Source organism: Culicoides brevitarsis, chromosome 3, assembly GCF_036172545.1.
Source record: "Culicoides brevitarsis isolate CSIRO-B50_1 chromosome 3, AGI_CSIRO_Cbre_v1, whole genome shotgun sequence".
Classification (NCBI taxonomy): Eukaryota; Metazoa; Arthropoda; class Insecta; order Diptera; family Ceratopogonidae; genus Culicoides; species Culicoides brevitarsis.
In genome coordinates this window covers 9,248,795-9,266,706 of record NC_087087.1, presented here as the reverse complement: position 1 = coordinate 9,266,706, position 17,912 = coordinate 9,248,795, and the positions used below count along the sequence as shown (strand labels likewise).

Genomic DNA, 17,912 nt, shown 5'->3' with positions numbered 1-17,912 from the left:
ATCACGGTTCTCCGTCTCAAATTGAAGGTTTTGGCATTAGAAACAACTTTTGTTTTGGACTTTTTCTAAATTTTGCGTTTTCGATGTACAGGAGCCATTTAAAGATGTTAGCAAAAAAAATTGATGAAAAAAAATTTAAGTCAAAATCCTCTTATTATGAGGGCTCACATACCGATTTTTCAAAATTATTTCAACTTTTGTAGATCACGGTTCTCCGTCTCAAATTGAAGGTTTTGGCATTAGAAACAACTTTTGTTTTGGACTTTTTCTAAATTTTGCGTTTTCGATGTACAGGAGCCGTTTAAAGATGTTAGCGAAAAAAATTGATTAAAAAAAATTTAAGTCAAAATCCTCTTATTATGAGGGCTCACATACCGATTTTTCAAAATTAAGCTAGATTACGGTTCTCCGTCTCAAATTGAAGGTTTTGGCATTAGAAACAACTTTTGTTTTGGACTTTTTCTAAATTTTGCGTTTTCGATGTACAGGAGCCATTTAAAGATGTTAGCGAAAAAAATTGATTAAAAAAAATTTAAGTCAAAATCCTCTTATTATGAGGGCTCACATACCGATTTTTCAAAATTAAGCTAGATCACGGTTCTCCGTCTCAAATTGAAGGTTTTGGCATTAGAAACAACTTTTGTATTGGACTTTTTCTAAATTTTGCGTTTTCGATGTACAGGAGCCATTTAAAGATGTTAGCGAAAAAAATTGATGAAAAAAAATTTAAGTCAAAATCCTCTTATTATGAGGGCTCACATACCCATTTTTGAAGATTGAGTGAGATCAGCGTTCTGCGTCTCAAATTGAAGGTTTTGGCATTAGAAACAACTTTTGTTTTGGACGTTTTCTAAATTTTGCGTTTTCGATGTACAGGAGCCATTTAAAGATGTTAGCGAAAAAAATTGATGAAAAAAAATTTAAGTCAAAATCCTCTTATTATGAGGGCTCACATACCGATTTTTCAAAATTAAGCTAGATCACGGTTCTCCGTCTCAAATTGAAGGTTTTGGCATTAGAAACAACTTTTGTTTTGGACTTTTTCTAAATTTTGCGTTTTCGATGTACAGGAGCCATTTAAAGATGTTAGCGAAAAAAATTGATGAAAAAAAATTTAAGTCAAAATCCTCTTGAGTTATGAGGGCTCACATACCGATTTTTCAAAATTAAGCTAGATCACGGTTCTCCGTCTCAAATTGAAGGTTTTGGCATTAGAAACAACTTTTGTTTTGGACTTTTTCTAAATTTTGCGTTTTCGATGTACAGGAGCCGTTTAAAGATGTTAGCGAAAAAAATTGATGAAAAAAAATTTAAGTCAAAATCCTCTTATTATGAGGGCTCACATACCGATTTTTCAAAATTAAGCTAGATCACGGTTCTCCGTCTCAAATTGAAGGTTTTGGCATTAGAAACAACTTTTGTTTTGGACTTTTTCTAAATTTTGCGTTTTCGATGTACAGGAGCCGTTTAAAGATGTTAGCGAAAAAAATTGATTAAAAAAAATTTAAGTCAAAATCCTCTTATTATGAGGGCTCACATACCGATTTTTCAAAATTAAGCTAGATTACGGTTCTCCGTCTCAAATTGAAGGTTTTGGCATTAGAAACAACTTTTGTTTTGGACTTTTTCTAAATTTTGCGTTTTCGATGTACAGGAGCCATTTAAAGATGTTAGCGAAAAAAATTGATTAAAAAAAATTTAAGTCAAAATCCTCTTATTATGAGGGCTCACATACCGATTTTTCAAAATTAAGCTAGATCACGGTTCTCCGTCTCAAATTGAAGGTTTTGGCATTAGAAACAACTTTTGTTTTGGACTTTTTCTAAATTTTGCGTTTTCGATGTACAGGAGCCGTTTAAAGATGTTAGCGAAAAAAATTGATTAAAAAAAATTTAAGTCAAAATCCTCTTATTATGAGGGCTCACATACCGATTTTTCAAGATTTTTTCAAAATTAAGCTAGATCACGGTTCTCCGTCTCAAATTGAAGGTTTTGGCATTAGAAACAACTTTTGTTTTGGACTTTTTCTAAATTTTGCGTTTTCGATGTACAGGAGCCATTTAAAGATGTTAGCGAAAAAAATTGATGAAAAAAAATTTAAGTCAAAATCCTCTTATTATGAGGGCTCACATACCGATTTTTCAAAATTAAGCTAGATCACGGTTCTCCGTCTCAAATTGAAGGTTTTGGCATTAGAAACAACTTTTGTTTTGGACTTTTTCTAAATTTTGCGTTTTCGATGTACAGGAGCCGTTTAAAGATGTTAGCGAAAAAAATTGATTAAAAAAAATTTAAGTCAAAATCCTCTTATTATGAGGGCTCACATACCGATTTTTCAAAATTAAGCTAGATCACGGTTCTCCGTCTCAAATTGAAGGTTTTGGCATTAGAAACAACTTTTGTTTTGGACTTTTTCTAAATTTTGCGTTTTCGATGTACAGGAGCCGTTTAAAGATGTTAGCGAAAAAAATTGATTAAAAAAAATTTAAGTCAAAATCCTCTTATTATGAGGGCTCACATACCGATTTTTCAAAATTAAGCTAGATTACGGTTCTCCGTCTCAAATTGAAGGTTTTGGCATTAGAAACAACTTTTGTTTTGGACTTTTTCTAAATTTTGCGTTTTCGATGTACAGGAGCCATTTAAAGATGTTAGCGAAAAAAATTGATTAAAAAAAATTTAAGTCAAAATCCTCTTATTATGAGGGCTCACATACCGATTTTTCAAAATTAAGCTAGATCACGGTTCTCCGTCTCAAATTGAAGGTTTTGGCATTAGAAACAACTTTTGTTTTGGACTTTTTCTAAATTTTGCGTTTTCGATGTACAGGAGCCATTTAAAGATGTTAGCGAAAAAAATTGATTAAAAAAAATTTAAGTCAAAATCCTCTTATTATGAGGGCTCACATACCGATTTTTCAAAATTAAGCTAGATCACGGTTCTCCGTCTCAAATTGAAGGTTTTGGCATTAGAAACAACTTTTGTTTTGGACTTTTTCTAAATTTTGCGTTTTCGATGTACAGGAGCCATTTAAAGATGTTAGCGAAAAAAATTGATTAAAAAAAATTTAAGTCAAAATCCTCTTATTATGAGGGCTCACATACCGATTTTTCAAAATTAAGCTAGATCACGGTTCTCCGTCTCAAATTGAAGGTTTTGGCATTAGAAACAACTTTTGTTTTGGACTTTTTCAAAATTTTGCGTTTTCGATGTACAGGAGCCATTTAAAGATGTTAGCGAAAAAAATTGATTAAAAAAAATTTAAGTCAAAATCCTCTTATTATGAGGGCTCACATACCGATTTTTCAAAATTTTTTCAACTTTTGTAGATTACGGTTCTCCAGCTCAAATTGAAGGTTTTGGCATTAGAAACAACTTTTGTTTTGGACTTTTTCTAAATTTTGCGTTTTCGATGTACAGGAGCCATTTAAAGATGTTAGCGAAAAAAATTGATTAAAAAAATTTAAGTCAAAATCCTCTTATTATGAGGGCTAACATACCGATTTTTCAAAATTAAGCAAGATCACGGTTCTCCGTCTCAAATTGAAGATTTTAACATTAGAAACAACTTTTGTTTTGGACTTTTTCTAAATTTTGCGTTTTCGATGTACAGGAGCCATTTAAAGATGTTAGCGAAAAAAATTGATTAAAAAAAATTTAAGTCAAAATCCTCTTATTATGAGGGCTCACATACCGATTTTTCAAAATTAAGCTAGATCACGGTTCTCCGTCTCAAATTGAAGGTTTTGGCATTAGAAACAACTTTTGTTTTGGACTTTTTCTAAATTTTGCGTTTTCGATGTACAGGAGCCGTTTAAAGATGTTAGCAAAAAAAATTGATGAAAAAAAATTTAAGTCAAAATCCTCTTATTATGAGGGCTCACATACCGATTTTTCAAAATTAAGCTAGATCACGGTTCTCCGTCTCAAATTGAAGGTTTTGGCATTAGAAACAACTTTTGTTTTGGACTTTTTCTAAATTTTGCGTTTTCGATGTACAGGAGCCGTTTAAAGATGTTAGCGAAAAAAATTGATTAAAAAAAATTTAAGTCAAAATCCTCTTATTATGAGGGCTCACATACCGATTTTTCAAAATTAAGCTAGATCACGGTTCTCCGTCTCAAATTGAAGGTTTTGGCATTAGAAACAACTTTTGTTTTGGACTTTTTCTAAATTTTGCGTTTTCGATGTACAGGAGCCATTTAAAGATGTTAGCGAAAAAAATTGATTAAAAAAAATTTAAGTCAAAATCCTCTTACTATGAGGGCTCACATACCGATTTTTCAAAATTAAGCTAGATCACGGTTCTCCGTCTCAAATTGAAGGTTTTGGCATTAGAAACAACTTTTGTTTTGGACTTTTTCTAAATTTTGCGTTTTCGATGTACAGGAGCCATTTAAAGATGTTAGCGAAAAAAATTGATTAAAAAAAATTTAAGTCAAAATCCTCTTATTATGAGGGCTCACATACCGATTTTTCAAAATTAAGCTAGATCACGGTTCTCCGTCTCAAATTGAAGGTTTTGGCATTAGAAACAACTTTTGTTTTGGACTTTTTCTAAATTTTGCGTTTTCGATGTACAGGAGCCATTTAAAGATGTTAGCAAAAAAAATTGATGAAAAAAATTTAAGTCAAAATCCTCTTATTATGAGGGCTCACATACCGATTTTTCAAAATTAAGCTAGATCACGGTTCTCCGTCTCAGATTGAAGGTTTTGGCATTAGAAACAACTTTTGTTTTGGACTTTTTCTAAATTTTGCGTTTTCGATGTACAGGAGCCATTTAAAGATGTTAGCAAAAAAAATTGATGAAAAAAAATTTAAGTCAAAATCCTCTTATTATGAGGGCTCACATACCGATTTTTCAAAATTAAGCTAGATCACGGTTCTCCGTCTCAAATTGAAGGTTTTGGCATTAGAAACAACTTTTGTTTTGGACTTTTTCTAAATTTTGCGTTTTCGATGTACAGGAGCCATTTAAAGATGTTAGCGAAAAAAATTGATTAAAAAAAATTTAAGTCAAAATCCTCTTATTATGAGGGCTCACATACCGATTTTTCAAAATTAAGCTAGATCACGGTTCTCCGTCTCAAATTGAAGGTTTTGGCATTAGAAACAACTTTTGTTTTGGACTTTTTCAAAATTTTGCGTTTTCGATGTACAGGAGCCATTTAAAGATGTTAGCGAAAAAAATTGATTAAAAAAAATTTAAGTCAAAATCCTCTTATTATGAGGGCTCACATACCGATTTTTCAAAATTTTTTCAACTTTTGTAGATCACGGTTCTCCGTCTCAAATTGAAGATTTTGGCATTAGAAACAACTTTTGTTTTGGACTTTTTCAAAATTTTGCGTTTTCGATGTACAGGAGCCATTTAAAGATGTTAGCGAAAAAAATTGATTAAAAAAAATTTAAGTCAAAATCCTCTTATTATGAGGGCTCACATACCGATTTTTCAAAATTTTTTCAACTTTTGTAGATCACGGTTCTCCGTCTCAAATTGAAGATTTTGGCATTAGAAACAACTTTTGTTTTGGACTTTTTCAAAATTTTGCGTTTTCGATGTACAGGAGCCATTTAAAGATGTTAGCGAAAAAAATTGATTAAAAAAAAATTAAGTCAAAATCCTCTTATTATGAGGGCTCACATACCGATTTTTCAAAATTTTTTCAACTTTTGTAGATCACGGTTCTCCGTCTCAAATTGAAGATTTTGGCATTAGAAACAACTTTTGTTTTGGACTTTTTCAAAATTTTGCGTTTTCGATGTACAGGAGCCATTTAAAGATGTTAGCGAAAAAAATTGATTAAAAAAAATTTAAGTCAAAATCCTCTTATTATGAGGGCTCACATACCGATTTTTCAAAATTTTTTCAACTTTTGTAGATCACGGTTCTCCGTCTCAAATTGAAGATTTTGGCATTAGAAACAACTTTTGTTTTGGACTTTTTCTAAATTTTGCGTTTTCGATGTACAGGAGCCGTTTAAAGATGTTAGCAAAAAAAAATGATGAAAAAAAATTTAAGTCAAAATCCTCTTATTATGAGGGCATAATTATTAGAGATTTTCATCAATTTGTCTTTTAAATTTTTACCTAAATTTAAAGTAACATCATAAAAACACGAATTCTAAATTATTTTTGATATTTGTGTTAAAAAATAGAAGAAAATAATATAGATTCAAATATAATTTTTTTTTAAATTTGGAGTTTTGATAGAGTCGACTTCCAAAAAATTGTAGTTTAGCACGGAGTTAGTCGACTCGATTTTGAAAACTTCGGACGTTAATACTAATTAAAAAAAGTCATTAATAAAACCAATGAGAATTCGCTAATCTCACTAATTTTTTTTACAAAAGTACAGAAATAATTCAAACTAATATAAAAATTATTAAATTTGATTTTAAAAAAATTAAAAAATATTGACAGACAGACCATCAAAAACCTATGAACCCAAATTTCTCCCACGAATGTCTTTAACTTCATTTCACTCACCGATCCATTACTTACAACAACGACGCGACGTCACAACCAGCTGCTTAGACAAACACATAACGGTCAACATACTACATTGTTGATTTTTTTTTACCTAAACACGAGTAATGTTCATTCACTGCCTTATGCACACAACATCTCTTGGTTGAAGCAAACCCAAAAAAAAATCCATTTGACTGTGTTAGTTTTTTTTTTCGTATTATTATATGACGTTAATTAAATCTCTTGTTCAAAAAATAACTTTTGGCTTTCAGTTGATCATCGACCGTGGTTCAAGTCGTGCGCGAAGACAACGAAAGTTAAATCAAAGTTATTACCAAACTATTTAGCGCGTAGATAAATCATTTGAAAAGAAAAGTAAGTAACGTAAAAACTGACGAAACAGAAGCGAAAGTGTCTCTTGTTAATAATTATTCGTCGTTTTTTGTCATAATTGCATGAAAAGTTCGGAAATAATTTAAAAATAATTAAAATAAGTTACATAATTTTAATTAAAATCATCATTTTTGGAGAACTTCTGGATTTAAAAAATAAAAATTAAACGGAGACGACCCTCATCTGACATTGGCAACAAAAATTTGTCAAACCTGTTTGCAAAATTAAACTAACAGACAGTTCAAACATAAATATTTATCATCACGGCATCTCATCAACATGCCAAAACTAACAAAAAATGGATAGTAGAATGCATTCCGTTCATTCATCAAAAAATTGGTTCAAAACTGGTTTCATCTTTTTTTTTACTGTTACAAATAATAACAACAAAACAAAAATTGGTTAATTCACGTGCTTGGCGTATGAGACGGAGTTATGTAATTTTTTTTTATTAAACATTATAAAAAATTATTACGCTAAGACATTGAGAAAGATCCGAAAGTTGTCTCAAATTAAAAAGGGAGATTTAATGTAACGGTTCGGCAAGTTGTTTGAAGGTTTGTGGTACCAAGGTCACCTCTAATAAGCAACAATTGCTTGACATGTTGTTGTTTCAAATTAAATTATTTATAATTTTCATAACAAAATTCAATTACCTGCAATATCACCTAATTATTAAAACAATGAATTTCAATTAATATTCACAAATGGTGCGAATCAAAATCTTGAGAAATCTTGGAATTTAAAGAAAAAAAATAATTTTGTCTCTATTTAGTGGGTTTCCCTTGGACTGAATGGCAATGGGGTCCCTTTTGGATCCCCGGAATTTACGATCATTGGTCGAATTGGCCAAGTGTGAAAATTATTGTGTTGATTATTTTGTTCCTTGCGATTCGGTTTCAATCGCAGATGAAGCCGCGAATTTTTTTCTCAAAGGTAATTTTTAAAAATTTCTTTGCTAAAAGAAACTAAACGCGTAATTTTTTCTTTTGATAAATTCAATTTTTAATGATTTCTGTTAAAAATTGAATTTTTGCAAAAGAATAAAGTAACGCGTTTGTTTTGTAAAAGAAATTTATTGAAAAAAATTGAACATTCAGAAACGTCTCGATGGAAAAGTAGCAATTGTTACGGGCTGCAATAGCGGCATCGGAAAGGAAACGGTTAAGGAAATGGCAAAAAGGGGTTGTCGCGTGATCATGGCTTGCCGAAATATGGCAGAGGCTCATAAAGCCAAAGGTTTGTTAAGTATTTTGAGTTAATTTTTTTTTAAATTTTCAGTTTACAGAAAAATTTTTGAAAAATAAAATTGAAAAAAAAAAATATTTTTTTTGATAAAATTTAAATTTTTAAGCCAAAAATATTAATCAAAAATTATTTAATAAATAATAAAAATTAAATATGAATTTTAATTAAGTAAATTTTTTAAAAATTTAAAAAAAAATTAAATTTTAATAAAAAAAATTAAAATAAATAAAATCAATAATAATTCAAAATTTTCTTAAATTGAGTAAAAAAAAATAAATTAAAAAAATTAAAAAAAAAATGTTCGATTATATACCTAATAAATGAAAAATATTTTTTAAAAGTTTAAGTAAAAAATTAGAAAAATCTTTTTAAAAATTCTATATGAGTAAAGTTTGACTTTTGAACATTCTTTTTTTAATTTTTCTTGAAAATTAAAATTTTATCTAATTTTAACAAATTATTTTTTTCTAAAAAAAAATCAAAATAATTAAAAATTAACAAATTAAAAAAAAATAAAAATTTAAAAAAAAAAAAAAAAATATAAAAATTTTCAATTTTGTAAAAAAAATATTCACACTTCAGAGTTTTTCTACAAAAATTAACAAAATTTTTAAAAAATTTTATAAAGAATTTCTATTTTTTTTTTTGTACTATTTCATATTTTTCAAAATTTTTTTTAAAGGGTTTGTGAAATTAAAAAAATATTTTTTTTGTATTGGCTTGATTTTTAAAATATAAATTGCTTAAAAATTTAATTTTATCAAATTTTGAACATTTTTATAATTTTTTCGTAAAAAAATTTTAAAATATTTAAAAACTAATTTAAAAAAAAATATTAATAATTAAAATAATTAAAAATTCTTACCTTTCAACATTTTGCAAAAATAGATGAAATCGTCGAATTCAGCAAAAACAAAGAAATCTTCGTGTACAAACTTGATCTGAGCTCTTTCAAGTCAATTCGTCAATTTGCCGCCGACTTCCTCGCTCACGAATCCCGTTTAGACATCCTCATCCACAACGCCGGTTACGGAAATGCCTTCAAAAAATGCATCAGCGAAGACGGAATCGAACTCACAATGGCAACAAATCATTACGGACCTTTTCTGCTAACTCACCTCTTGATGCCCGTTCTTCGTACAACAGAAAAATCCCGAATTGTCGTTGTCGCCTCGGAATTATATCGCTTCGGATCGTTAAGTTTGAAAAATTTGAACCCCCTAAAAGGAATCCCGATGTTCCTTTATTACTCATCCAAAAATGCCAACATCATGTTCACGCTGGAACTCGCCAAAAGACTCAAAGGCAGCGGAATTACTGCGAATTGTTTGCATCCCGGCATGGTTGATACCGGAATTTGGCGTCACACTCCATGGCCCTTGACGTATTTGATGAATTTTATTCGGAGATTCTTCTTGACGCCGCATGCTGGAGCCCAGATGACCCTTAGTTGTGCCATAAGTGACGAATGGGAAGACATCAGTGGCGGATATTTCTCCGAAATGAGACCCAAAAAGCTACTTGCGAAGGTAACGAATGAAGAAAGGAACCGCAAATTGTGGGAAGAGTCCGTTAAAATGGTCAAATTAACAGAAGACGATCCAAAAATTTAAATAAAAGCAACCAAAAAATATTTTAAACGAACTTTCAATCGCTGACTTACAAGTTTTTCGTGCAAGCGGATCGAATTTCATCAATAAACCGCAAAAAGTTGACTGGTTTCATCAAATTCGCATCAAAAATCGCGATCATCCGGTACACGGACACCCTTTTTCGTAAAATTTCGCGAACAGTGACATCTTTTGCCGGATCATTTGCCAAAATTTAGCCACTAACTAAGCTTTTAGTTCGTGTATTAGACAAAAATTTGCATAATTTACGCGTTTTTAGGCGATCGATCACACAACAAGACGAAAACTTTCGCTCTGTTTCACCAAAATCTGTTAAAATCCCAAAAATAATAATTTTTTATCTCTTTTCAGACCATTCAAGATGATGATAACACTTTTTGGGTATCAACTTCCATGGCACGATGCTACTGACAGTTACACCGGCACAAAAATCTTTGGATTATTTTTGCTGTTTTTGTATCTGCGGTTCTATTCGGCATCAAAAACACGTCTCTTCCATGCTAAGGTAAGCTTTTTTGGTTAAATTTATTCATTTTTTTTTTACAAAACTCGTTATGTAAAAAAAATGATCATCAGCGAAAAAGTTTTATTTGCATCAAATTTCGTCAGTTTTAAGTGTGACTTTGGCAAAGAAAGAGTTCGGAAGTGATTTTTAGTTGAAAAATATTTTTTTTTTGATGGCTCTTCCGACACACGATTGGTTTTTGCCTTTTATGAGAGGCGGTGAAAATTACATTGCATTGAAAATTGCATCGATTTTTTTATTTGCTCTTTGTGTTCGATTTATTTCGTCTGTTAAAACTAGAAAATTTCATCCACGGGTAAGATTTTTTTTTATTGCGGTCCACGTACACAAAAAATTATTTTTTTTACATAAATTAACTAAATTCTTTAATATGAGAAAATAAAAATTAATTATTTTTTTGAACCAAAAAATATGAAAAAATAAGAGTTTTAAGTGAAAATCAGTGTCAAAAATTAATTTAAAAAAAATTAAAAATGTAAGAATTGAAATAAAAATAAGATTTAAATTAAAAACATATTCTTAAAAAAAATTAATTAAATAAATAATTTGAAAAATAAAAAATAATTAAATAAAAAAATAAAAATAATTAAAAAAAATAAATAAAAAAATAAGAATTAATTAAATAAAAAAATTAAAAAAAATAAATACCTAAAAATTAAAAATAAAAAAGATTTATTAAAAAAATATTAATAAAAATATTAATTAATAATAAAACATTCAAATTAAAAAATGAGTTGAAAATAATTTTAAAAAAATAATAAAAAAATAAATAATAAAAAAAATTTATTATTAAAAAAAATAAAAAAAAATAAAAAATAAAAAAAAAATTTAAATTTATTTTTAAAATGAATTATTTAATTTAATAATTAATTTTAAAGAAATAATTTAAAAAAAAATTAATTAAAATTGAAAAATAAATTTTAATTTAATTAAATAAATAAATCAAAAGATAAATTATAAAAAAAATTAAATTAAAAAATATTAATAAAAAATAAATTGAAAAAATATTTTAAAAATTAAAAAAATAATTTTAAATTAATTTTCAAGTTTAAAAAAAATATTTTTAATTTTTTAATTTAATTTAAATTAATTTTATTAAAATATTTTTGACTAATTTTCTTCATTTTCATCTCTTCCAGCGTCGCATGGATGGCAAAACAGTAATTGTAACCGGAGCCAATTCCGGCATCGGCAAAGAAACTGCCAAATTTCTCGCTCAACTTGGGGCTCGTGTCATCATGGCGTGTCGCAACACCGACTTAGCGAAGGAAGTTCAAGCTGAAATCATCAAAGAGACCAAAAACAAAAACGTCATCGTCAAAAAAGTCGATTTGAGTTCCCTAAAATCCGTGCGTGACTTTGCCGCCGACATAAATCGCACCGAAGAGCGTTTAGACGTTTTATTGCATAACGCCGGCTATGGAGGCGCCTTCGAAAAACGCGTTTCCGAAGATGGCATCGAAATGACGTACGCCACAAACCATTACGGACCCTTTTTACTCACGCACTTGCTGATCGACCTCATGAAACGCACGGGAAATGCTCGCGTTGTCGTCGTCGCATCGTCATTTTACAAACTTGCCAAGGTCAATTTGTCAAATTTGAATCCGACAAGCACGATGCCCGCTTACTTGTATTACGCCTCGAAATGTGCCAACATCATGTTCACCCTCGAACTGTCAAAAAGGCTTGAAGGCACCGGAGTTACGGCAAATTGCTTGCATCCGGGTCTCGTTGATACCGGAATTTGGCGAAATGTTCCCTTCCCGCTGAGCGTCGGACTGAAACTCGTGAATTACTGTTTCTTCAAAAATGCGTGGGAAGGCTGCCAAACGAGCGTTTATTGTGCCGTCAGTGAACAATTGGATGGCGTTTCGGGAAATTACTACGAGTACAATCGCGAAACGAAATTGAACAAGCACGTGACGAATGAAAAGGATAACGCCTTGCTTTGGGATGCCTCCGTGAAAATGGTGAAACTCGGAAAAAATGATCCGAAAATTTAAGTTTTTCAGAAAAAAAAGTGGTTTTAAGTGTTAATTAATTAAAAAATTTAGAAAAACGGGCGAAATAAATATTTTGTTTTATATTTTTGTACTACAAAAAAAAATTTTTTTATTTAAATCCCAAAAGTGAGACATTTTTATTGGAAATTTCGTAATAATGATACCTACTGACACAAAAATATCAAAGTGTGACAAAAAAGAGAAACAAAAAAAAAGTTACTTTTACGTAAGGCGAGAAGATGAATAGCGCCGTAAAAACTTGTTTTTTGTTAATTTCTATACAAGTTTTTTTTTTTTTGACAAATGTCTGTGGAATCTCGTGTTTAGATGATTTTTATTTAAAAAAAAAAATAATTTTATGACTGTGAGATGAGATATTGTTTGTTTTTAAACAAAGAGTTAAAGTAAAAAATTTAAAAAAATAGTTTTTTTAATCAAAAATGTTTTTTGACAAAAAATTCAATTCAAAATATTTTTTAAAAAAATTAATTGAATAAAAATATAATTATTTAAAAAGCAATTTAAAAAAAATTATTTTAAATAATAATTAAAAAAACATTTAAAAAATGTTTAAAAATTAAGTAATAAAAAAATAATTAAAAAAAATATTTAAAAAAATAATTTAAAAAAATTAAATAAAAAAATACTTGAACAATTAATTTTTTAAAAAATATTTGAAGAAATTAATGTGACAAAATTATTTAAAAAATTTAATTAAAGAAAATAATTTTTAAAAAATTAATTTAAAAAAATTATTTAAAAAAAATAATTAAAAAATATTTTTAAAAATTAATTTAAAAAAATTATTAAAAAAAAATAATTTAAAAAATTTAATTAAAAAATTAATAAAAAAAAATTATTAATTTTAATATAAAGCTTTAATTCTCTGTGACGAAAAAATAAATTACTTAAAAAAATATCTCATATCAAAAATTATCTTGACTCGTGAAATAAAAAAGACAAAAATATCACAGGATAAAAAAAATTATCAAAATTGACAAAATCCGAAAATCTAATTATTTTTGTTACACGGGTTTTATTTTTTTTCTTTATTTTAATTAAAGAAACTACTCGAGCGAATAAATATTAGCGAAAAAAAAAATAAATAAAATTTCCATTCCCTCGACGCCTCATAGCCAATTACCACTGCAAATGTTGTACACGTCAAAGCGACCCCGTTCAAGATATTCTGAAACAAAAAAATACAAAAAAAAAATGAAGAAAATTTTTTGATTTTATTAATGAACTTCTCAATTTAATTATGAATATTTTTCGCATTCGCATCCCACGAGATGTTGAAAAATTTGAAAGAAAAAAGTGTTGAGGGAAAACATTAAGAGCTTGGTCGCATTTAAATTAATTTTAATTTTTTTTAAATAATTTTTCAGTTTTTTTTAGCTTTTTTCATTTTTCTATCAAAAGTTCTAAGAATGTTTTAATTTTTTGATAACTTTTTATTTTTTTTTTTCTTAATAATATCAGAATTTTTTGAATATTTTTTTCGATTTTTAATAAATTTTCTGAACTTTTATAATTTTTTTTTAAATTTTGTTTTTTTTTTTCAATTTCTCAAGGCTTTTAAATAATAATAATAAAATAAAATAAATAAAAAATAAATTTTCCATGATTTTGCTTAAATTTTCGAAAAATTTTTACTAATTTCTCAAATTTTTTCATTTTTCATAATTTTTTTAATTTTATTTAATTTTTTTTTCAAATTTTTATAGCTTTTCATTCAGACAGACATAAAATTTTTTTAATATTAATTTTTCCCAAAAAACCTTAAAACGCATCAAAAATATTTTGACAGACACCTTACTCACCTTCATCATCGTCCTCCGTGGATGTTCGTCCTTTTACCACTTTTTGGTCTTTCAACGCCCAATGTAGCGACGCGATGCAGTAAACAGCCATGAACAACAACAACTTTTGAAAAATGATAATTTTTATGAGAAATATTCCGATCGTCATGTAATTCACGTTGTTCCCTTTCCAGATATCCGACATCAATCCGCTCAGATATTGTGGCTCATTTTCGTACGACGGAATGACGGGATTCAGCACGGGCGGCACATTATTCGACGGAATTGGCGGCGAATAAATGACAAAATTGTCATGCGGTTGCGGAATGCCAAATTTTTCGGGATATCGACCACTTGCGATGACAGATTCGTTCAAAATTGGCTCGTAATGAACGGTTTCTGTGTAGCCAAAGGCTTCTTCATGGTTCTCAGAAGGAGAATCTGAAAGAATTTTTAAAAAAATTATTTTTTTTTTAATTTTTGACATGAAAAAAAACTTACCAACTATTTCATTCGTCAAAAAATTAATTCCTTTGCCGAAAATTTGACAAAAAAGGTGAGTTGAAACCAAAATAAGGAAAAATTTGTTTTGAGGCTCGAACGACATTCTCCCATTTGTTCAAAAAATTAGCTAAAAATTCACTAAAAATTAAATTTTACGAAATTTTATTGAAAAAAAAGTTAAATTAAGGCAAGAAAAGAGGCTGAAATTGAAAAGTGCTTCAAGAAAAAAATTTGAAAATTACAAAAATCGACCAAATTTGTTAATTTTTATTAATTTTAACTCCTTTAATAATCATAAAAGTACTCAGAATCCATCTCGGGCGGACAATACCATCCATGTTTCTTACAAATTTCATAAATTTCCGTCGTCACAGGGACTAATTCTGTCACTGGCTCTTCCGTAGTCGTCGAAGTTCGCCAAAATTGCTTCTCATATGACTTCCAATTCTTATAAGAAGGCGTTATTAAGATAAAAAATAGGATAATTACGACTTTGATGATGATTTTAAAGACAATTAGCTTAAAAATTAGCTTCGTTATCGTCAAACTATCGATTTCAAACTTCATTTTCTTCGTCCAAAACTTTGAAAGTTCATCAGGTTCGAGCGGCGGCAAAAATCTTCCTTCAATTTTTCCATTTCCATGCTCTGTGAGGATTTTAATGAGATTTGCTCGAAGCTCTAACAGCGTTTTTTGTCGATTTAGGACCTCAAAAGGCGATGTTTCGTTGATTGTTGAATAAATTTTTAATATTTTCCCATGAATTTCCGTAAAAAATGTCAAAATGATGAGAAAATACAAAATTTTCATGCTAAAAATTAAATTTTTTTGATGAATTTTACATTTAAATTTTCATGAAGGCAGCTAAAAGCGTGCGAAATGGAAAAATATGCAATATTTTTGAATAAATAAATAAATAATTGGATACAGAATTTTATTGAAAAATATTTTTTGTTGTTCTAACGTTATTTAATTTGAACGCCTCGTCCACCAATCGTACCAATAATCCTTGAAAAAGTTATAAATGCTGAAAATTTTTCGTTGTTTTTATTAAATTAACTTTAATTTCCGTTGAAAAGTGGTAGAAATTTACCTTCGTGATGAATAATTTCGGTCCATTATGTCGTACAAGTAGAAAAATCTGCAATGAAGGTCTTCTTCGCCGTAACAAATGAGACTTTTAGTGGTCCATGCTTCAAATGCTATTCGAAAATTATCGATTTTAATGATTTTTTAATAAATTTTAAGCTTTTTAGGACTTACCTTGAGTTAAAAAGAGCGAAATATCGGCTAATCGTTGCGGATCTAAGCTATCTGTTGATGATATAATACAAGGAAGTCACTTTTTGCAGACATACAAGCTGGTAAGATGTCACTTACGAGCTTCGGCAACCGAGCGAAATGTGTCGTAAAAGTTTGGGCCATCGTATTCTGTTGTGTATTCGTTGCGTTCGAAGGGTTCGTTGTAATTTTCTTCATTTTCGAGGGTTTCTTGTTCAGTTTCGAAAGGATCTTCGTCATTTTCTTGCTCAAAATCGGAATTTTCTTCATCAATTTCGTTGTTTCGAAGTTCATCGGAGTCATCGCCGACGTAAATGTCATCATCTGATGGATAATCTTCGGAAATTTCAGGCTCGGGAGTTGTTGTTGTTGTTGTAGTCGAGTATTTTTGATGTTTATGTTTGCATAATTTAGTTTTGCACCAATGATGTTGATGATAATGATGATGGGGATGTTTGTTTTTTTGAGTTGTCGTGCTAAAAAGTAATTTTTATTTAATTTTTGATTGATTTTGAGAGAAAATTTTTTATTATTTGAAGATTTTTTGATTAATTTTTTTTTTTGTAAAAAATTAATTTGAAAATATGAAAATTTTTTTAAAAAATTCTTGAATTTGTGAATAATTTTTTTTAAATTTAATAAATTTTCTGAATTTTTCTCATTTTACTTTTTTTAACTTAAAAATCGTCGAAATATTTAAAAATCTAAAATTTATCTAAAATTTATTTAAAATTTTATTTAAAAATCTAAAATTTAAAAAATGTCTTTAAAATATAAAAAATTGAAAAAATATTTTAAAAGTATTTTTTTTAATTTAAATCTTGTCGAAATATTTAAAAGAAATTTTTAATAAATTAAAATAAATAAATTTTCAATAGAAAAAAATTAATAAAAAAAAAATTTATGAAAAAATGTCTTTAAAGAAATATAAAAATAATTTGCAAAAAAATAAAAATTAAATTATTAATAAATTTAAAAATAATTTTTAAATTTTTTTTAATATTTTTGGAAAATTTTTGAATATTTTTTTTATTTCATAACATCAATTAAAAATTTAAAAAATTCTAAAAAAAAAATTCTTTAATATTTCAAATAAAATCTTACTATATTTTTGCATAATATAATAAATATATTTAAATTAAAATTAATAAATATAAAAAATAAAAATTTTAAAAATATAAAAGTAAAATATTTGAAATATTTTTTAAATAAAAATTTTATTTTAAAAATTTTTAAAATATTTATAATTAATTAAATAATTTTAAATTAAAAAAAAATATCTTCAAAAAATATAAAAAATTAAATTAAAATATAAATAAATAAATTCAATAAATTGGTAATTAATTAAATAATAAAAATTTAAAAAAAATCTTCAAAAGGTCAAAAATTCAATTTAATTGTAAAACATTCAAAAATTTTCTCAAAAACAAATTTTTTCTCATAGAAAACGTCAGTAAAAAAATTTTTTTTCAGCACAAAATTTTAATTTCGCATAAAATATTACCTGACTGTCGTTGGAGCTTCAGTAGTTGTCGTCGTCGTCGTAGTTGTTGTTGTTGTACTGCAATCCTTTTCCGTGCTCGTCGACGTTGGCTCTTCCGTTGTTGTACTCGTCGTTGTCGTCGTTTTCCTCTTTCTCCGCGGAATCCGATGAAATTTGTCCCATTTATGCTTGTGATGATGCCATTTGTCATACTTATCGTAATAAAACGTCTCGTCACTCGGTTTTGGCGAATCATTCAAATACGTATTACTCCATTTGTAATATTTGGGAACAAACAACAAAAGTCCCAAAATAATGATAAATTTTATAATTTTCTTAAAAATAATTAATTTTAGCAGAATTTTCGCGATTGTCACCCAATCTACCTCGAATTTTAATTTTCGCCTCAAATAACTGTTGATCCCGCTTGGAAGAACTTTGTAATCTTTTTCATAATCCGCGATTTTATCTTCTTCCGTTTTTACAGGTTCTCGTGGCATTTCTTGCGGAGGTTCAGGAACTCGCGAACCAACAATCACGTAACTTGGCGGCAATTCCTTCAGC

At 28.2% G+C, this 17,912-nt stretch overlaps 1 protein-coding gene across 2 annotated transcripts; it reads left to right on the top strand.

Moving 5' to 3' along the window:
* Window positions 1–10,123: 10,123 nt before the first annotated feature.
* LOC134834866 (retinol dehydrogenase 14) lies at window positions 10,124–12,332 on the top strand. 2 transcript variants are annotated; one of them, XM_063849663.1, is made up of 2 exons: window positions 10,124–10,251; window positions 11,412–12,332. In XM_063849663.1, exon 2 carries the CDS (start codon window positions 11,418–11,420, stop codon window positions 12,276–12,278), a length of 861 nt encoding a protein of 286 aa, XP_063705733.1. In that variant the 5' UTR covers window positions 10,124–10,251; window positions 11,412–11,417; the 3' UTR covers window positions 12,279–12,332. The 2 variants fall into 2 exon arrangements, with proteins under 2 accessions (XP_063705733.1, XP_063705732.1); XM_063849662.1 differs by lacking the exon at window positions 10,124–10,251 and adding an exon at window positions 10,400–10,567.
* Window positions 12,333–17,912: the final 5,580 nt, after the last annotated feature.